At 41.3% G+C, this 22,404-nt stretch overlaps 1 protein-coding gene across 2 annotated transcripts; it reads right to left on the bottom strand.

Moving 5' to 3' along the window:
- Positions 1-1,069: 1,069 nt before the first annotated feature.
- Positions 1,070-9,717, bottom strand: tnfsf11 (TNF superfamily member 11). Of its 2 annotated transcripts, none has more exons than XM_053328613.1 (4): positions 9,289-9,717; positions 7,121-7,156; positions 3,774-3,891; positions 1,070-3,025 (listed from the first exon to the last, which is right to left on the bottom strand). In XM_053328613.1, the coding sequence occupies exons 1-4, from the start codon at positions 9,487-9,489 to the stop codon at positions 2,586-2,588; spliced, it is 795 nt and encodes a 264-aa protein (XP_053184588.1). In that variant the 5' UTR covers positions 9,490-9,717; the 3' UTR covers positions 1,070-2,585. The 2 variants fall into 2 exon arrangements, with proteins under 2 accessions (XP_053184588.1, XP_053184587.1); XM_053328612.1 differs by having other exon boundaries at positions 3,774-3,900; positions 9,289-9,716.
- Between the last annotated feature and the right edge of the window lie 12,687 nt (positions 9,718-22,404).

Here is a 22,404-nt window from a genome sequence, read left to right as displayed (position 1 = left end):
AAGCTTTCCATAGTTTACTGACACAACACATTTTAATGGTTTCTGTTCAGTGCCAAGAATTGAGAAACAAGGTCACTTGAAAAGGGTGGCACACTACGGAAGTCCATTGTTTAAACTTATGGCTCCAGCTATTTATATCTGAAACACAGTGGTCCTATGGACACCACAGCTGGATTGTTCTTTTATCAGTTGTATAAATTGACCTCTAAAAAGCTTTCTTTTTGGGCACTAGTGTTTGTCACAAGTGAACAATTCCCCTTTAAAATTGATGATTCTTTGGAAGATATTTTATGAAAGCCAATTACATGTTACATTCTTGCAGTCACATCCATCAGTGCTGTACACTACAGAAAATCTGGCACGCAGAATCCTGTCAAAACTCGACAACATATCCGCTCCATATACGCCTCGGCCAAGTATTTCTTCTCAAACCCCAGATTTTATTTCAAACTCTCAGTAACATTTGAACAATGAGCTGAAAGCCGTGTGAGGTCTCAGTGTACAGCACAAAACGTGTGAACCCCAGCCATTTTCTGGCAATATGCTGGTGAACGCCCAAGTACGGACAATAGAGGAATTGTTTGGCGACGGGTCTAACATTAAAACAGTTTCCCTTGCACACGCCGTGGGGCTTCATGGGAGACCCAATCGCCACAATGATCAAAATTTGTAACAGTGAAGTAATGAAATTCTCGTCGTTATTCCCACCCGATGCAGTCTGTTTCTTGTTTATTCTGTAGGTCGCTCTGTGCTGTGGTCCAAATGTCTGCTGTGAGTTAGCAACGCTGCAACAACATTGGGCGGTTTCTCTATACAACCTACAGTATCTCTATAATGAGCTGGTGGGCTGCTCTGACCAGGGTTGCAGCGGAGTAAGGAACAGCATGACTTTACTCTTTTTAATGGTGTTGAATTTTCCAAAGACAGCACAGGTAATCAAATTGCACCTCTCAATAATATTAAAGTCAGGGTGGCCTGCTCATCAGGTTACAGTAGGAGGTGGCTGCGATCTAATCCTGTGAAGTTAATGCTCTTCACTGCATCACGTAATGTCAATACACATGAAACACTGTTACAAAAGTATTTTCTTTATTAAAACACAACATAAATAAAAAGAACACTGAATGGGGGGAAAAAAATTATCAAATGGAATCAGATGCTAATCCATATTGCTTTCAGCTATGCAAGTGCACACAGAATTGTCAAAACCATGATAAATATGCAATTTAAAAGCCCCTGTGTTTTAATAACAAAAGCGTGTCTACTATTTCCTAAGTGCTGCATAATGACATAAGACATAACATATAATTGATATTTACAGGCGAAAGGTCAATGTAACAGTGACCTGTCTCTGTATTTCTATAGCTAATAAATAAATATTTAGTGCATATTCCCCATTTAACTCCCTGGAGAGCCAAATGAAAAACAAAGTTTAAGTTACAGATGAACCAAAAACCAGTTGGCTCATCTAGTTAAAGAAGTGTAAAGAGTCTTTTTGTGTTAATAAAAGGTCAGACAGTCCCGCCATCTCCTTTGTTGTTAATTTGTCATGAACATCGATGTCATTTCCCACCTAATAATGACACTGCTGTGTAATTGTCTTCAATTAAGCAGGCCACTCAAGACAGAAAACTGAATAACAAATGAGTTTTTGGAGCACACACATGACCTTCTTTTTTTAACTGGCTATTTTGTTTGAATAAACATTGTCAGAGTCAAATTGAAACGTTGGTGTTTCAGTGTCCCTTAGAGATTTTGAGGGTGAAATAAATCACAATCTAACAGAGAATTGCGAATGATACTGTGATGAGCTACCGACTGAAGGACCATTGCCTTTCAAGAACAAAAACATTTATGCATTCACTGTCGTGGTTCAGAGGAAGGTCTGGGAGACTCACTTAATTAGTGCATACACACATTTCTATACTGAAATCCTGAATGTTGTAATCTGTATTCAATATTTCAAATATAAACCACAATACCAAAAGGAAATCCAGTGCTATTCTGGATAGGCATGGGATGATAACCGTGTTCAAGGTATACAGCGATTTGAAAAAGTCACGATAACCGAAACCGCCAAATTTTCTGTCATACAGAAAGGTATGAGCTGTTTTTTGTCTGGTTAAAGACAGAAAGTGCTGGTCAGAAATTCCCTCAGGTGGTGCAGCTGCAGCGTACAGTACCACGACCCCCCACACTGTCACATATGCAGTGCATATTCAGGTTAAACTAACATGTCTGTCTTTATTTTTTTCCTTTTAGAGCTGTAATCACAATCCGTCATAACGTAAAACCATGATATTTTTTCTTATGGTTACCATACAGCCACAATCTCGTGCCGGCCCCTGCCTATTTAAGCCTAAAGTTGACAGCTGTGTGTGGTTATGTTGGACTGATTGGCAAGACAAGTTTTTCTCATAAGCAACCCCAAGGTTATTTGGGGAGGAGCAATTAATAAAAAAAAACAACACATGTAGAAAAAAACAAAAAAACACAACAACTGTTTTTGACAAATAACCATTACAAATAAGTGGTTCTTTGGCATTAATGTTCAGTAGCATGTCCGCTCCCCACATATTCAAATTTCAGTTACCCAACTTTATGGCCCCAAAATACGTCCCTTCTCCCTCTGGGTCCAACATCCAAGCATTGGACACATTGACAAACAAGGTGTCTCCCTCATCCAGCCGGACTCCTCGTCCTTGCTGGGCACAGTACATGTTATAGCTTGTGTTGTTCCATCGCATGGTGCTGCCCGTCTTCATCAACACTGCAGCTTTGCTGTTCTGTTTGATGCTCTCGTGGTAGACGTACTGGATGAGTTGGGTGTTGCTAACATCCACTGGTGGGACCCCGGTCTGACTGCTGTCCTCTGGTATGTACTTGTAGTAGCGGAAACAGGTCTTAGCATAAATATAGTAGAAACCAGACTCCATCACCAGCAGTTTTCCCTTCTGATAGCCCATCCTCTGGCGGTATCCGTGCTCCTCATCCCAGTCAATGGTGATGGCTTTTGGCTCGCCCTCTGTGTGGGACAAGAGCAGCATAAAACAGCAGAAGTTTTACTTCATCTATTTATTGTCTGGGTTTATAGTAACATTTTATAGTAACATTTTCTGGTTTATAGCAAACCAGACCAAACAAAAAAGCACCAGCTTTTCATGAATCCATTACTTTGTGTTTACAGTGATTTACTACATTGGGTTTCGTCATTAAAAAATAAGAAAGACTTTAGTTATGTGTATCTTGGTTGCTAGGAAACATCTGTGGTGCTGTTCAATCAAAAGAAACAACAATGTTAACATGAAATAACTGCAGCATCACAAGTTGTCGCATCATTTCCAAAAATTACAGTTATAGGGGGTCAAATGATATATTACATTTGACTATTAATGCTTTGTAAATGTCAAGTCTGAGGTTACTGGCATGATGTTTTATCATTTGAGGTGTTCTATGTTATTTTTGTGGAATGTCATTCAAATCTTTCCAGTTTCCTTATTTATTTAAAAGCACTGTATTAAATATCAGATCAGATAAGTTGATCATATGTCCTCATGTCATGTTCTTTATAAACAAGCCAACATTAGTTAGTTCATATCACTTTCACCTGACAGTTAATGACAACAAACTGTATGTATGAACCGGTTTATATGATGCAAGATGTAGTGCAACTGGCTCCTGATGATGTTAAAATAATAAAAGTAATAAAGCCAGATTGAAAGTATGGTCTTCTTAATACAAAAACAATAAGACATTAATTCAACCCGACTCACTCTTCGAGTACTCTTGATGCGCTCTGATTGGTAGATGAGCGGATGGCAGGCTCTCTTTTGGAGTTTTGCATCGTCCTTTTTTCCTCGTGTCTCTCAGAGCGTTCAGCACCGGCTCTGTCTGCACTTCCTGCAGAGAACAGGAAAAAGCTCATTTAACAACACTGATTTATAATGAAAAGTTGTGTGTGTGTGTGTGTGTGTGTGTGTGTGTGTGTGTGTGTGTGTGTGTGTGTGTGTGTGTGTGTGTGTGTGTGTGTGTTGCATGATATCCAACTGTGAAAAATTGCTCAATTGGAAACTTGCACCCATATCAGTACCTCAGTATCAGTACACCCACAGACTTTTCCTTACAGCAACAATATGATTTTGACATATTTCACCACAACTGTGTTCTGCTGTCTCTTTGAATAACTGTCTACTTAGGAATTGTGTGCATGTTTCTGATGACAGTAAGTGCACAGAGTACGAATACTGCATGTCTGTTTGTGTTATCCATCTTCTTTGGCCAGCCTACTAACTTCTTATTACAGCCGTGGTTGTATTTGGGGCCAGACGCTGTGACAGGGGGGCCTCCCGGTGAGTGTAACCTTTCAGACAGACTGCACTTCTCACGGATTTGGCACAAATAGAATCTGGACTGAATTCAGCTCAGAGTGCTTATTTTATCCAAGGCTGATGATGCCGCCATCCGCAGTCTAAGATGGGCTGTGTCTTTGTCAGGCAAGACGGAGCATATACACTCAAGGAAAACATGGTTTCCAAGCAAGTAAACATTTACTGCGCTGGAGCTGCCAACTCTCTCACACACACATCTGGCATGAAATGAAAATATCTCCCTGTGCACCTACCTACAATCTCACAACCATCACAATGTGGTATTTTAGCAAAGGTATAAATTTGGATTCAACTGTTTATGAAATGAATGTAGCATGAGTGTCCGTTAAATTGTGAATTTATGCATTTGTGCAACAGATATGTACAAATAAATGCAATTCATTAGAAATGTCAGGGAATGAATCCCAATACCCCTGAAGGAGTTTTAACTTGTTTTATCATTTCAGTGTAATTTCCTCTTGTCCAGTTATCTCAGGTATGCTGATATTATCATCTCATCCCACCTCTGAGCCAACAACTTAAAAAAAGACTGGGAAAAACTGGGAAATTGAAAGTGTTGTAATGTTGTTGGCAGAATTTTTTAAACTACCAACTTAAAACCCACACACAGTGCCTCAGAGCAAATACTGCCACAGAATCCAAATAAGCCAGTCCCACCGACACCATTAAAATGATGTTGCAACACTGCACCTGTGCCGTACTAATATTACCATGAAGTATTTATTCATAACCCAAGTCCAAATAAATTTGCACGGCTCTTAAACTAAGATTAGCTCTGTCTGTCCTCGGGAAAACAATTTGCTGCACAAACATGTTTTTAGCCGGTGTCTCGGAATGAGACAGGGATAAACAACTTCTTGCCAAGGCTACAAAGTAATTGTGAACGTGCTCCCAATTGGCCCTACATTGTGGGATCTATCTTGATTTGTGGTGAGACCATGTCATACCTCTTTAACCAGAAAGTAGCAGCAACTTGGCAGCTTCCTGGTTTGCAGTGTGATCTAGAAATAAAGTGTAGCACGGTGACAACCACGCTTCACCAGGATTTGCTACATGAAGAAGAAATGTCTGCCTTCAAATATCCAGCTAAGGCGGGCATGTTTGGCCCTGTAATACCACAATGCACGCAGGCTTCAGTTCAAGCTTTTAACTACACACTGTACAGCATTCAACGTCTCTATTATGGTGATGAGTGGTTTCTGAGACAGTACACTGAAACAAAAGTCCTCTCACTCAAAGGCTGGCCACCAAAGTAGATTGTCTTCTTGTGTTTCATGCTGCATCGGTCAGATCTCCCTCTTACCGAGTTGTACAGATCTCCACAGACTGTAAACATTCAAATCATGAGCCGTGTCTGATTCATGTGTTCTCACCACACCCGAGATTGTGCTGACCGCAGTCCCAGCACGGTGTAGGCCAGGCCTGCACATCCTGTCTCACATCAAAGAGCACAAAGCAAAGCAGAAGTGCAGATCTGACAGCTGTCCACAGAGGCCGGCTCTCTAATAAATCCCCTAGACTGTCAGCAGAGAGCACCAGCAGTCTTTGGGCCGACCCTAACACAACACGACGTGGGCCAAGTAGACCTGTCACCCTGACACCTCATAAAGCTCCCAGCATGCCTCCCTGTGCTCCATGGGAAAGAGCCGAGGGCCAACGACACAATGAGCTTCTCAGTCCAAAACAGGCTGGGTGGTTTGTGTAAGTACTCCACCAGGGATACCCAGGGCAAACACAAATACATAATTTCAAAGGAAATTTAAGCATTATGGGAAACCAAACACTAGTTAAGCAGAGCAGCCCTTTTATTCTGTGTGTTGTTTTACTTCCTGGATGGTTTTTGCTTTCGCTCAGCGAATCTTGTGCCAAAAAACAGGCGGTTACTTCCAATGGGGGATTATAAGAAAAAAAATATGACTTCAACAATTAAGAATTCCTATTTTATAACTCTCTCATGCTACTGCTGTTCATCAGAGGGACACTCTGCAACCACTGACGCCAACAAATGACTCACTAATGGCTCGTGTAGTAAACTAGTCCACTCCACTCTCTGTGCACAGTGTCAGTAAGCAATACATTAAATTTGTGGGAAAATCCTACATAACAAGTTTTTTTGTTTTTTATTAATCCTACATCAAAGGTAGAAAGGTGTGTTTTCCCACTGCGGTCTGACTTCTCACCAGCCTCTGTGGCCTCTGTAATACTATAAGGGTTGGTGCTGGCTTTACAGAAGCTGTGGTATGCACTGATATCACACTCATGGGAAGATTAAGACTACTGTCAGTGCAAAGTTGCAGATGATTATCTCATTTCTTTTTTAGCTGCATTTCAAAACATAACCACGATACAACATGTATAGTACTTCCCCCATGACTCTGTCAATAGGAAATACCTGATATGCTTTAAATCAAATTAGATTATGCCTCCAAGATATTATCTTTGGCTCTGTTACCTCTGACTTAGTTTCCCTTTAGTAACAACATGTCAATGGATGATCAGAGTAAATTCATTTTAGTCTGCAGACTTTAAGTAGAAATGGCACCAAATTGCAACATAAGCCCTGATGATTAGTAATTAATAGCAGCAGCAATTTTGCTATTATGATACCAAAAACCACAGGTATGTGTATCATGGAATGAATAGCAGGAAGGAAAGCTGTGATAATGTATTGTGGGAGAGGGTGTGTTGTTGTGTTGTTGTCTTGTCAGAGGTCAGTCATGGGTCAAACTCACCTCTATGGGCCGATGTGGGGCTGTAGACAAATCTACCTAGAGACAGAAACAGACAGAGGTGCAGAGATTAGAAGGGTAGACGTATAAATAAAAACTAAATCCTACCAGGTTATGTCACCTCTAATGAGCACCATCATCTGGAATGAGTCCCTGGCAGGTGTGCATGGGAGGAATATTTTAATTTGACAAAACTTGCAGGCAGACAAGCAGCATTTCATTTTGGATGTTTGTGTGTGTATGCATGAATGCATGTGTGCGTGTGTGCGTGAGTGTGTGAGTGTGTGTGACTGGGGGCTGAGTTATTTTCCGCTTGTCACTGCATTCAACCACCACAGCAGGCAAAAGTCAAAGTGATTTGGACACTGCAGGGCTGTTGTCTCCACACATGTTTACGAGAAAAAAATTAGTCCGCAAGGCTTTCATGCACGCACACAAAAACACACAACAATAAAATAAAAATAAAAAAAAACACACTGTAGCCTTGATGTTTGTATGAGAAGAGTATTTTTAAACCTGCTCCCATGAGCACATTCCTATGTAGGCACGACACTGTGCAGATTCCAGCTCTCCTCTCCATCTCCAGGAAGTCCTACAGGTGTTGAGGGCAGATTGTGGTCCGGTGCCAGAACCCAGTCCGCACACAACACATGACTCACACTAAAAGTGCAACCGTATGCAGCTGTCATGGACCTCTGAAGACGCCGCGCGTTAATCCAAAACTCCAGCTCATGCTGCTCGGCATTCGAGGAACACTTCAATCACTTCCACAAAGATCTGTTCCTGTATCCCTCTCATCACATGATCAGCTCCATCCCACATACATGACAGCCATGAAATTTAAAAAATTGTCTCATTTCTTTTAGGTCTGATCTTCACTCTGGTGTTTTTACTCCTTTGTCTCCCTCCCTGTCATTTTCTTTTTTTTTTCTCCTGGCTCACATCCAGCACATAGCTACTACCGCACTGCAATGTGTTTATGCCAAAGACAAAGCCAAAGAAATTTAACACAAACAAAAAAGTCACAGAGGCAAAGAGAAAAAAAAAGAGCAAGACTGATGCTCTCCAGGTGAACTTAAAGCATCCTGACAGAGCGGAGATGTGGTCTGCTCTCTTGGCTTGACATGACAATTATTCAACTCCAAAACCGCCATAAAGTAACAAAAACAATGGTGGCAGAATGTACAAGTTATTTTACAAGAACACAGACAGACAGGCTGTAAGACTGCAAGCTTGACCTGAGAATAGGCAACCATCCATGTGAAAGTATACAGTATGTATTTTGATTTTATCTGTGACTTGACAGTGTTTTATCCCTCATTCTCAGACCAGCAGCAAGTTAGAACATCCAGTGTGCTCCTTGAACTTTACCAGACTTTTTTCCCCCCTCATCCTTTTAAGTCCTTGAAAAACGCTCTGCTTATGCTCAAAAGTTTATGGCTCATGACACATATGAATTACAAATATAACCCCCACATGGCATGTAAACAAGCGCATGAAAAATTGCAGCCACGGAGCCTCAAGTGCAAACATCTGTATTTTGCAAACAAGACATCTTGCAAAACTGACGTTTGTATTTGCAGCGGAGCCTCTACCCCTGAGATGTTATCACTTCAAAACGGATTCACGATGCTTTGAATCGAGCTGGAAAATATCTCGCTGAAACAACTGATCTCCGTGGAAATTTTAACCAGGGGGTTCTTGAGATGCTATCTATCATTCAGCATGTTTTTACAGCGGGGAAAAGAAGTGTTTTCACTCTCTGACGCCGAGACGCACCGCTTTCAAAGCGAAGCCAACAGTGTCTGCGCGCAAAACTGCACTTCTGGATAAATGCTGAGGCTTTTTTCCTTTTCCTTTTTTTTAACTTCTGAAGGTTACACCTACTTCACTTCTAAGAGCGCGCATGCTGCCAAAAAGAGCAGACAAACTTATCTTGCAGTTTATGGCATTATAAAATTACGCAAATAGCGACGAGTTGTTTGAACTCGCGTAGCTTTGAAGGAAACTGTTGACAATATATGTAGATAAATATTTGCATAGTGAACTAAGGCTCCAGTAAAGCAGCATACATACTGACGGCACTGAATGACTTTGCAAAGCGTCTCACTGCGCAGTGGTAATTAAAAAAACACACCAAACCACACGGCGCACCGCCGTGTTGAGCCTACCTCTTGCAGGTAACCAGTGAGGTGTAATAAGATCGCCACGCTGGAAGCCACCTGAAGCAATCCCATAACAGCGAGGGTCCCGAATAGGAGCGGCCGGTAAGTGGGCTCCGAGTGCTGTACCGGGTGGAAGCGATGTTGCCCTGCCTCCATTTCGACCGGGTTCCGCAGGTAGCCTCTGTACTCGCTGTGGGTAGCTGCCATGATGCGCGCTCTGTGTGTGCCGTTCAGACCCCGGGCCAGGTCCCAGACTCAATGCAAGGAAGGAAACTGAGTCTGCAAGAGTCCCTATAATCAGCGGTGGGTGGGCTGACAGAGTTGGTTTTCCCCCTGCAGCCAATCAGAGCGTTCTGCCGGTGCGCAAATAGATCGAAGGAACAGATTTCGACAAGACTGGCAAGCAGATCGACCTGAACTCACTACAGGTAAAGCGAGCCCTTTATGGCTCCAGAGGCTCTTTACAGAAACACATTAACACGTGATCCACCCCCTCTGCGCGTCCACACCCCCTCACACACACTGCACCGAGGTTGTTCAGCCCAGCAGGGATGGAGTGAAGTATGGGAATAAAGTCTATTTATTCATTTACACACGTATCAAAACACACTACATTATTTAGCTCATTAATAAAAAACACTTAAAAAGAGAGACTAAATAAATGATTTTATTCATTAAACTGGTATAAAAATCTGAATTTTAATAAATCAATTGGAAACAGTTATTTTCATGAACTAAATAAATTTCACATTGATGAAACTCATTTATCTTGTTTAGATGACACTTTGCATTCACACATTACTTACTGTTCCCTTCAGACTAAAACACATACAAATACTCTGCTTTGACTAATCATGTGAAAATGTGATCTTTTGCACAAAAGTTCACTTAACCGCTTACAAATGATGAAAACCACATCCACTCATTATCCCTCATTGGAAGAAAAATTATAAATCTGAAAGTATTCTTCATTTCAAAAAGTTCAAGTACTGGACACAAGATGTCTCCTACTTCACTGAGGTTGGGGTGAACTGGAGGTTTCACATCACACGCGAGCAAGTTAAATATTGGATCATTGATTCTGACTCCTGATACACGTGGCATCAAAACTAACGATGATGTTACAAAATCTTGCATATATGTCTTAAATGTGTCTTGATACAGAAAAACTTCTCTTTCAGTAGATGATTGTGAAAGCACACTTTACTTGTGTGGCAGGTTAGGCTCATTAGATCTCCAGACTAATTGGGATTCTCTGTCATGTTTAGTCATCAGTCAAGTTCACTTATTAGTCAGCTTGATTCATTAGTCTGTAATATTGTCATGCAATATAAGAAACTTGTTTAAGTCTCAACCAGAACCACTATGACTGATGAACTCTTGTTTCTTTCAACACACGAAAGAGGGATAAAATTTAAATATTCCAATCTGTTAAATACATGGAATCGTTTATTCATGCATTTATCATATCCCATTGTAATATGGTGGATATGGCAAAAAGTCCCTGGCAGTCATCCAGCTTGTTGAGAATGCAGCAGCTTGGACGGTAAACTGGTGAAGAACAAGGAGTATATCAGCCCACCCTCACATTCCTTCACTTCTTGTAAAGTATTGCCTTTTCCAAAGTATTTGTCGGTTTTAAGGAACGTCTGATTCATGGATACTCATTAAAAGACCATAACTCCTTACAAGACAGTGGGTCAACATCGTCACGTGATGCGCTAATGGTTGTTACTGAGACACAGTTAGTAAGTCATGTTTATTTCAGCCCTGTCTAAGAAAGGACCACAACATCCTGCACACTAATGATCCCTTTTTTTCACCTTTTAAAAACATTTTTGGTCCTCATTTTGCATATTTCCCAAAATATGAAAATATTCCTGTAATATTTTTCATATAATTCAAATTTATCGCATGAAAAATATTCATTGTAACCCATTTTCTCCTTATTTGCTGTAATTAAAAAGCTAGAGTGTATTATTATTAACCTCACTTAAATTTTATCCAGATGTAACATAACTTGTGTTGAAAAGTAAAAAAATATATATATATATAATGTAAAAAACCTGTTTAAACAGTCACCATGATGGGGCTTAGCTGACATTTTGTAACATTTTGTATATCCTACCATCAGTGATGCTCTCCAGAGTGGGGATCATCCCTCTCAGAAACTGGCTCATGATAAAGAAGACATTCGAGAAACTCTCCTCCTGAGTTACCACAAAAAGCATGTGTAACCTGGATTTCCACTATTACAACAAATGAAGTAACTAATACCACAACTGAAAAAGCAACATCATTATGATTCATTTGGTGTGTGTGTGTGTGTGTGTGTGTGTGTGTGTGTGTGTGTGTGTGTGTGTGTGTGTGTGTGTCTAGCCACAAATTTCATTAAGTGGTCTTCTTACGTGAAAGGACAGATGTCATTTCCTCTCACCTTGATTAGGGTTTTCTAACATGAGTCAGAGGTGAGAAGCTGCATCTCATCACAGTCTTATGAAGGGATAAGATATCAGCCCATTGTTTTGCAAGGTTACACCTTTTAGTTGGGATTACCTGCAGTGTTGAACAATAAACAAAAACTTTCTTTGCTGTTGTGATGACGATCTCAATTGATGACATGGATTAAGCAATATGATGTGTTTTTGGCTTTAAATGAAAAGTCACAGCAGTGAATTCTGGGTTCTACAATGTCCACCAAAATACATGACGAAGCGCACACACGTTGAGTGAACACACGCACACACACACACACACACACACACACACACACACACACACACACTAGCTGCCCTGTATACAGTATATTGTATGTAATTGTATCTTTATTTGTTCCCTTTTGTGCCCAACATTTCTATTTCTTTGTCTTTAAAGCAGTACTACTTTCTTTTTTGGCTACTTGAGGGCAGTGGAACCAACTGTAAACACAACACTGAAACATAATCTCCGTATAAAGTTGCTGGCCAACGTGTTGGCAAATAGTTACATATTGACAAATCCACAAATCTGTCAGCAGCCAGAGAAGAACATTTTCACTCATGTTTTTGACAACCAAACAAATATTCCCTCTCCTTCAAGCAGTGATTTGGTCTCCGCTAACTCCTGAGGGAAATACCCGCTCTAGTTACAAACTTCCTTTGCCTGTAGTATGATGGTGGGCCAGTACCGTTTATTATTTTATCAGTGTTTTTTCACTATAAACAGCTGACTGTTGCCACTATAAACAAGGAGCTTGATAAGAGCAGTGAAGAAGAACCAAAGAAAAAGTAAGGCAGGCCATAAAATCAAAACAAGGAGCTGAAAGATGTTGAAGCACCACAGAGAACTGAGAGGAACTGTAAAGCCAGGTGATAATTACCTGTGGGTCTGTCACCTTTCACATTACATACAGTCAGTTGAACCATTAACATAAAAAATGGAATGACAGAGAAAAAACGAACGCAAGAGCTCCAGTGTGTTTGTTTTCTGTACCTGTGCAAATGGCAAATGATGTTAACTTGAACTGTGGGTCACAACATCGGCTTAGTGCTAAAAAAAAAAAGTGAAAAGCAAACACAAACTGATACTATTAATTCCCTCTCATCTCCTATTATAATCCGCTTACATTTGCACTCTCCAAAAACATGCACAATAAGGTATTGTCACATGGCACTGCTGGACCACCTCATTAAGGCTGAGTGTCCACAGACGCTCCAGCGGTCCCACATCGTGGCTGTTGCAGCATCTAAACATGGCAGCGGCTCCTGTTAGCCCAGAAAGTGACCTCCCTAACCTCTCCTGTTTTCCCACCGCCAGCAGAACAACAGCGTAGTATTTGAAAACCCAGCAGAAAATGAACCTCCTTCAGGAACAGGAGTTATTTTAGGCAGAAGCAGTGACAATGGAAAGGAGGGGTGGTTGTAGTAGGTTGGGTGAGTTTGCGAAATCCAAGCAAATTTCTGGGTGCCAGAGGAGTTCATGGGAGAAAGCTGGCTTTTTATATGCGCCCGCCCCCCCTCAAACCATCAAACCTCATGGCGCTACAATCATTTAATACTCCATCATTATGGGCTTTCTAACTTCATAAAACCACACACATGATTTTGGTTATGTTGTAGTGCGACCACATTCCCCCCTTTACTATTACTCTCATTTTTACCACACTTGTATAGAACTGCCTCTGTTGATGTTTTGCTTCTGAAACACAAGGACTGGAGTCTCTGCTCAGACAGACGCATCTCTTGAACCTCTCTTTTGAGCACGCCTGGCCAGGATTTAGACCTTTAAGACCCTTTTGAACTCGTGTCACGGCTGTGGCGACCTCCTGCACTCAAGTGGCTATGGCCTGGTCTTGGCGTTTGGATGTGGTGCTATGAAGTCCTCTTCTCTCAGTCAGAGGTTGTTAATACACCGTGAGAACCTGTGTTTAACTGCGGGTTTCCTTTGCCCTCAGCTATTTCCTGCAGGAGACAGGAGCTCGGTGCTGCGGCAGAGTGGAGCGGAGGCAACGTTTTGGGCGGGATTCAGGTTAACGTGTGTTTGTTTGGGTTGTATCACACTTTTATTCACGTTGGGTGGATCCTCAAGCGTGCATGTGCATGTGTAAGATGTGTGTGTGTAGGAGATAGAAAAGAGTGTTTGGATGGTCTCCATGCCCCAGTGTTTAGCTACGTGCAGCGTGCCAGAGAGTGGAACCTGATGCTCTCTCAGATGATGACAGACAGCCAAAAGCCCTGTAGCTGAAGAGAAGGGAAAAAGAAGAAGAAGAAAAAAAAAGAAGCATGAATGAGAGAGAACGGATGAAGAGAGGTAAAGTAGAAGAGAGAGAGAGAGCGAGAGAGAGAGAGAGAGAGAGAGAGAGAGAGAGAGAGAAATGCCAAAGTGCCCATATAGCTGCATGCGAAGATTAAACTTGAGACAGGGTGTTTACCTTTGCCACTGGCCAACTCTTGCTTTGTTATGAGCAACTGATTATCTCCGGTTTATAAGAGCATTCCTTTTTAACCATGCCCTCGTACTCACCCCGGGCCCTAAACTCTGCAACCTCACACTTGTCCGTGAACTCTGACGTCAGCACAGTTTATCCGGTCTGAGGTATCGGGTCAGGGGTGAAGGTTCAGGGTTCAGAGACAGACTGTGGAGTCACAGTGAGCAGCGTTTGGTCAGTCTGGTTCTGCCCATGGCTATTTCAGCTTCAAAGCAACCAGCATGATTCCACTGGATTCAGCCTGTTTTTGAAACCAGAAGGGTAGAGATGCATAAATGAGAGAAGCCAAATATGAGGAAATGGTTGTGCGTCTTCCTGGCATAAATGGACGATGGCATCAATTCTGGGCACAGCTGTTGTATTAGTGCTTGATTAACTGAGCGCTCCGAAATGATAACACACCCTCCCAAGCTTCCTTACGCACGGGAAAGCCATCATACACCAAAGGTATTACAAGGCCGGATTTTTCCACTTTTACTGACCTCTTTTATCTGATTGAGAGGCTGCTTTTGAGACTAACGGCATGAAGAGCAAAGAGAGAGAAACGAATTGTCTTTCTCCCCTCTGTCCCACATCCTCTGTGGTAAGAGGGTCACTCCAAGTCTTCTATAAAACACACACTCTGCCTTCTTGACTGTCTCTCTTCTCGCTCCAAACTTCTTACACTGCCGCCTCCATAGCAACCCCAATGTTTACACCCCACTGCCCTCCTCCTCCTCCATCTCTCCCGTCACATCACACCGGCCTGCGGTTTTATCAAAACTTCACATTTGAAAAGAAAATTGGAGTGATGATCAGCCCAAACAGGGATATTCCAGACCATTAGGCAGATCCTATTTCAGCTGATGTGTGTGGATTGGAGAGTGTGGGAGAGTCAGGGTGAACACTGAGCAGACTATCAAAGCAGGCGCTTCTGGACTGTGTCGAGGGAAACACAGTAAAACGACAAGTGACATGTATTATTTATTTGTAAGTAATTATCTGGCTGTTACAGTATTAAAGGTGATTCTCGGGTTTCCTCGGGAGCAGCGGCTGCGGCTGCCAAGAGAGGAAGAGGATGCCCATCTGTACAGCAGCCCCTACTGGAGAGATCATAGTCTCCTGAGAGTTTATTTTGATAATATGCTTAATAGAAATAGACAGATTTAAAGAAATGATATAAAAATAACAGATGGATTCATGCAATGCACAAGACACATTTATTAAAGACTTCAAAGAAGAACAAAAAAAGGAAATACAGACTCAGACAGTTGCGTGCATAGAAAATAGTACCGGACTTTGTACTGCACACAATGCTTTGGGTACACACAGCTGCAAGGACGGTGGACTTTTGCTCCATCATTGGGAGCCAAGCTCTCCTTGTGAACACACATGTTGCTCCCCCTCTCGGAGTTCAACACACACGTCAAAATTTAAACACTCAGTCTGTCAGCACTCCCCCGGTGCTCTTACATCCTCTCGCCCCCGGCTCCATCCTCTTTGCTCCTCTGCGTCCTTTCTTCCTCTCATTTCTCCGTCTTACATCACACTGCAGACACTGTTCTCTGGCAATACAAAAAATACGATTCATCCTTACCATTCGCCTTTACAGTGGGAAAGGAAAGATTTCCCAGTGACGGAGCAGAGAAGCTAAAGCAAACCCACGCGTTGTGTTCCGCATCGTGGTCGGCCTCTAATTACATCAGGTACGGTTACCTGAAGCGGATTTGATTACACACTTTTAATGACACTGTATGATAGATAACACCTTGTTTGAAGCTGAAAGAAGCAGGGTGTGGTTTTTGGCTGGTGAGCTGTATGTGAGCAAATCGGGGAGGCATGCTCGGTACTTTTGATGTCTTGGATAGAGTTGAGAATCGGAAACTCTAAATTAGAACCAAATAAAAGTTGCCTGAACATGACAGCACTTTATTATGCAAATAAAAGGGTATATATCTTTAAGGATGTGGCTGTCTATCAGGATCTGTCTACATCATGCATCAATGAAATAGGGTGTCGATTTGTTTAGATATGAGCATGCAAAATTTACATCACAATAGGGAAAGAAGGGGCGTGGTAACGGTCCAAAGTGTGGCTTGACTTTATCAAAGACAACAACAAGGCAAAGTGCAGCGCATGGGAAGCTAATTAGCTGTAAGTCAGGTTGGACATTTGACCGAATATTTAAGGCAGCACGGTGTAGATCTGAAACAATGTTTGATTGATTGATGTGTTGCCGTCTCTTAGCCCGAGCGTGGCATCAGACGGTGCTAACACCTCAAGTAGACACAGAGATAAGAAGCTGCAACACACCGTCCTCTGTGGCAATAAAGAGAAAGATGACCAAAGAGAAAGCTAAGGAGTGTCTAAAACCACAGCCTTCATAAGAAAATGTACTGTATATGTCTGTAACATATGTTTTTGTTGCATGTATTTACTCTGTGAATGTCCAGTTAAAAAGACTTTGAACTTACATATTTTAATGAAACAATAAAAGTAAATGTTTAAAAGGATAAAGAACATTTGATCTCTTCTGTTTTTTCACCATACTGGAAATGAAACTGAGAATCGGAAAGAACCGGAATTGATAAGCGGAATCAGAATCGACAAAATTCAGATGATACCATTATTAGTCTTGGATGACCTCTTGTTCTTCGTTCATCTCCAAACCGCAGCTCTCTTGTGAAGCATTCATTCCTACAAAAAGGAAATCCATTGCCAGTATGACTGCCATCGAACCGGGCTGGGAAGAGTTAGAGGCGGAGGAAAAGGAAAAACACCAGGGCAGGACCGACCATGACATCAGCAGGAGACGACTCTGCTTTAGTCGGTCATGTCAGGATCTCCCAGACTTGACCCCTGCTTCCTCTCTGTGGTTACATCAAAGTGACTAGGCCCGCGCCTGAAGACACAGACCACACTGTCATCGTCAAGGTGGGTGTGGATGTGTAGGAAGTGCCCTGAGGTCATTGATTTGTCAAGATGTTTCCTCATTCAAGTGCTATCTGTCAAACCCAAACTTGCACTCACACCAGAGTCAATAAAGGAGTAGGTGTAAGTACACAATAGATGAGCAGAGACACAACAGAGGATGAAACAACCCTATCTTAAATTAAACAGAGAAAGCCCAACTGTGTTTTCTGTTCCTTCAGGGTGGGAACAACGGTGTGCTGTTCACATTAGCTAAGGGATGCTTGTTGTTTTTATGAGTCACACAGGATCACTACACATGTTCACAGATAATACCTAATATTATTTACCACGTTACCAGGTCCACGCCAGGCTCCAGCTGCTGTTTTCAATCACCAAAGAGTCAAAACAGAACTGTCGGTTTGGGAAACACGAGCAGCCCCTCTTGACTAAGATATTTCCCCTCCACCCAAGGTCCACTCATTCTGCCCTCTTCCAATCATTTTCAGATAAACACTTCAAATTTCGACATGACTGAGCTGTTCTCTCTGACACAAACTCTTATCTTTTGCTACTTCCTCTCTTTCTCTTTCACCATTGTCTCCATCTCTTCACTCCCACGCTGATATTTTTCATTGTGCCAGTGTTTGACTTAATTGCCCCAGGAGTTGAGGCGTTTAAGTTACTGTCCGTGCCTACACACACACACACACACACACACACACACACTGGAAACAAACAGACAATAGCAGGGACATGTCATGAGCAGTATTCTCCTCACGTTCTTGAAAGAAGAGTGTTTCCAACTCCGGTGGTGACTTTGTGGAATCTTTTCTTTTGTCGCGACCTCACTCATAAAGTCAACAGGATTATGAGAGTCCACCACAACTTCTGTTACCATGACATCAGCGAAAACATGATGGGATATCTAATATGTTTCAACAGCAGTGATTCCCAGCCTGAGGTACTTCCCCAGAGGGTTGCCAGGGTGTATGTGGTAAGACTGACAGATTAAGTAATTTAAAAACATTGAAATTACGACTTGATTTAAGAAAAAATCAACATAAGGTGAATTAGTCATGTGGGACAATATTTGCTACTTGCACTTCAGCAGTATATCTTGATTTGAAGTCAATACATTGGATATTTCAGACATTTCACTGTGACAAATAGTACAGCACTGTATTATGTATTATTAATATTACTAATTATATCTTTTGCAATCTGGCTGAAAATAATTAAAAATAAGCATTATAAGAACACTGAATAACTATTGGTAGTCTATTGCACATTTATTGTTCTTAAATGCTTATGTCACCAATTTAAGAACATATATGACTGTCCACATTAGTCAAACCATGCTGCCCCACATTTCAAACCACCATTCATAAAGTGAGATGATGACAAATTGACAGATAAAAAAAAAAAGAAAAATGTGTTTTCACCATATTAGAGCATATTTTGATGTATGAATATATCATAAACACAACCTGATAGCAGTCAGATACTGCTTTATTTATGACAGATTTACATGTTTAATATAAAATTAATATAAATCTTTTGTCACTGACCTTTGACTTGACTTCACAGCAAGTACTTCCTGTTGGAAGATCTTCCCCGCCCCACATCATGTGTGATTTCAAGTATGTGACACCCCAGGTTTAACTTGGCAGCAGCCCATTCATATTAAATGAATTAAATGCTAATATTCATTAGCATTTGTTAGAAGAAGAGATAAGATGTATTTGAGCTGTTCCACATTTGAAAGTGTCCGACATTACACTAATTCACCCGACAGAGCAGTGGTTCTCCAATTTCTTCTCATCAAGGGTTTCTAAACTGACTCCAAATGGACCACAGACCACATTTGATAAAATTTGTGCCAGATGTTTTATTACAGAAAGTGTTTGAAACCCATGGTCACAATGGTCAAACATTATGTCATTGTGTTACTTCTGGTTGGAATTACGAATGAAAATAAATCACTCCTCTTTTTTCTGGGGATCCCCTGGAACTCCCTTAAGGTCCCCTGTGGGCCCCACTTTTAGAACTGATGCTAGATAGAACATGAAAAATATTTAGTACGCAATCGCAAAAGTCCAAACAGTTACGTACTTACTTAAAGTAATGGGTAACAGATTGAAATAAGCAGCTAATAATGCAAATGAATGGATGTTGAAATGGAAAAATGATTCATATAGATAGCTTAACCCTCAATGGATATGGTTTAAAAAGTTAATGCTAGCTGAAAGTGAGGGCTACAGCTAAAATATACAGTTACATACTAAGAAATAGTTAACATAAAGCTAGCCTAAACAAAAAATAATGGATAAAGGATTGATAAAGGCAACTAAAAGTCATAAATCAGCAGTCATAAATATAATACAACTGGATAAATAGGCAGGTAACATTATGGATAAATGTTTACTAGAGCAAAAAACAGTCGAAACAGTTAGCAAATGGTCAATGTCTTTACAGTAATAAAAGACAAACAGTCTAAATAGTTAGTGGCTGTAGTAAGCTAGTAGGCAAGTTAGCAGTAGCTAATAGTAATGTATAAAGGCTGACAGAGTTAGCTAATGGATAAATGGTAATAATTAGCTAAATTTGATAGAACGGGTTGAAACAATTAGCTAATACACTGAACACTGACAGCTGAATTGTGTGGAGAAATAGCTACTTTTATATAATTAGTGTTAAATAACATGCAGTGTAAATCAGTTCAAAGGGAGGATAAACCGGTCTACACATGGCATTAACATGCGTGTCAGGTGATCCTATCACAAGCGGACAGCTGAGTCTCATTGCCATTCACACCTGTCTCTATGATGTGTCTCGAGCTGACCGCTCGTGTCTACGTCACATCTGCAAGAGGGTCAAAGGGTCCCACACATACTTATAACGTCAAACAAGCTCCAGATTACATTTTAGTCCATGGTATGAGCTAGAAGCGAATAAAAATGTTTTAACAACTAACATACATGTTCAGATTACTACAACCAAGTACATCTGTGCTCCTGTCCAACCGCTGTCAAATTTTTACCAAATCAACCACCACATTCTGCATTGATGATATATTTCCTGTTGTCCTTGCTGGGAACACATCGGGACACACTAGCGTTACACATCAGAGGATATGATCAAATGAACCCTAGACCACCTCGGGAAGTGGTTTGGGTTATCAGATCATTGATGGTCATTTACACTAGAATTTAGCATTTACCGCTGCTCAGAATCCCAGGGACACACATCAATGCCTGGTTAGACAGCATCATTGAAGGGAATCTGAGCTCATCTGAAAGGGCTATGGGGTTGCGTAAAACAAATCATGTTGGGAACCACCGTTCCAGACATAACAGAGTGACATATAGGTTGGTCATGAAGTTGCTCAACATCAACACAACTACTAACTAATAGTAAAACATTTTAAATCCCTTAAAGGTGCAGGTGATGGAATTGAGTCAATGTAAAATGACTCAAGCACTCCCTCAAGCACTTCCTTCTTTCATAAATCTTGGGTGAAGGGAAAGTTGGACCCAAAGCAAAAGAAAAAAAAACTCTTAGTTTTCCAACTTGCTAAAAAATAAAAAACTAGAACGATTAGATTTTCCACTCCATAAACCTTTCAGTATTACGGTTGGATTGTGAGGTTTTTGGACAGCATCATCACACCCTCCGCCTAAAAACAACTGATCACCACTTCCAGAAGAAAATTAATTTCTGTATTAGCTTTTATGTCAGAAACTGTAGAAGAGCCTTTTGCATGCTAGAGCACAGCAGGTCATCCAGTATGACCTCAGACCCACCTCTATGATTCAGCCCCTCGGCTCATTAACTGCTCACACCTATTAGTCTGGGGTGACGAAAGAAAGAACAGATGCATCAGGAAGAAAGAAGCAAAAAAAAAACAAAACAAAGGAGATTTTCTACAGGCGGGAGTAAACAAAAGCCTAGTAGGGATGATGTAGCTGGTTTTCCCCTTTCCGACACAAAGCCCTGTACAGTATATCATGGATTCCATGGACCTGACTCAAACAACCCCCTCCTCTCCCCCCATCCAGTGGACTCTCCCAACAACCCAGCCGTTTGTTGCTGTTGGGAGGGAAGTGATGTCAGTGACTCACAAGTCGACACAGTCGGGGGAGGCAGCGGGGGATGCACCAAGCCAGGACCCTGCCTATCTGATGTCAGAGAGTGTGTGTGTGTATGTGTGTGTGTGTGGCAGAGACATCATCCCACACTTTTTTGGAGCAGACTGAGGGTGGTATGCTATTGGGCTCCTGTCTGTCTGTCTATATTGCTGACTGATGATTTTCTGCACAATAACTGCTATACATTGCTTGTCGGGACAATGGATGTGTGTGTTGTGCGTTGTGTGTTGTGCGTGTCTGTGTGCTCGCGTGCATGTGTGTGAATTTGCTCATATGCATGCCAGAACAGATTAATAAAAGCATCTACACTCTACTGTTGTGTCTGACTGACATTCCTGTGGCCTCACTTCTGTGAAGCTGTTGCAATATTCAATTAGGGTTTCTGCGGTCATGTTTCAGTAGGAATCTCATGCTGGACTAAGTCTCATCCTGGCTACTCACTTTACTGTGGCCACCTCAAGTATCAATTGACGCACTCTAAATAACCATTGGTCTGTGTCACTCAACCACTTGATTGTGGTAATGCTTTCTCACACACCAGGTCATGTACTGATAACATTTCCTTGAATGCAACCATTTCTAATAAACAGAAAGGATTTGACAAAACAACCATCATAATCTTTTGAGCCAATAGGATGATAGGATAATATTTATTGGTAGATTGAGAGGTCAGGGTTCAACTCTAAACTCTAATCCACCAGAAAATTGCCAGATGCTGCAACCAAAGTTATGTCTAATAATATGGGTTCTTGTCTTGTAATATTGAAGAAAACCCTTTAAAATAGTGTGTCCTGTCACTGTATATCTTGCTGTTGTATGTTTGTGGGGTATGATGTAATGTTTTAGTTAGTGTATTATTGGTTGCATTATGGTCCAGCCTTGACACTGTCTATTATTGGTTTCATTTTCGTGTGGGACGGTCAAAAACTCTGTCGGTGGACCGTGTGTTGGAATGGTTTTGTAAAACCACTATTTCCAATGTCAAGACTGAACTTTCATGTCCAACAATTTAAGCCAACATAGATTTTTTAAAAATCCTTTAACTGTTACAGATAAAACCGCAACAGCGACTCAGCTTGAATGTCAACAGATCGATCTTCAAGACAACTTAGCAAA

Source organism: Scomber japonicus, chromosome 11 (genome assembly GCF_027409825.1).
Source record: "Scomber japonicus isolate fScoJap1 chromosome 11, fScoJap1.pri, whole genome shotgun sequence".
Taxonomy (NCBI): domain Eukaryota; kingdom Metazoa; phylum Chordata; class Actinopteri; order Scombriformes; family Scombridae; genus Scomber; species Scomber japonicus.
Note: the sequence above shows the minus strand (reverse complement) of the source record. Positions and strands in the feature narration are given on the sequence as shown.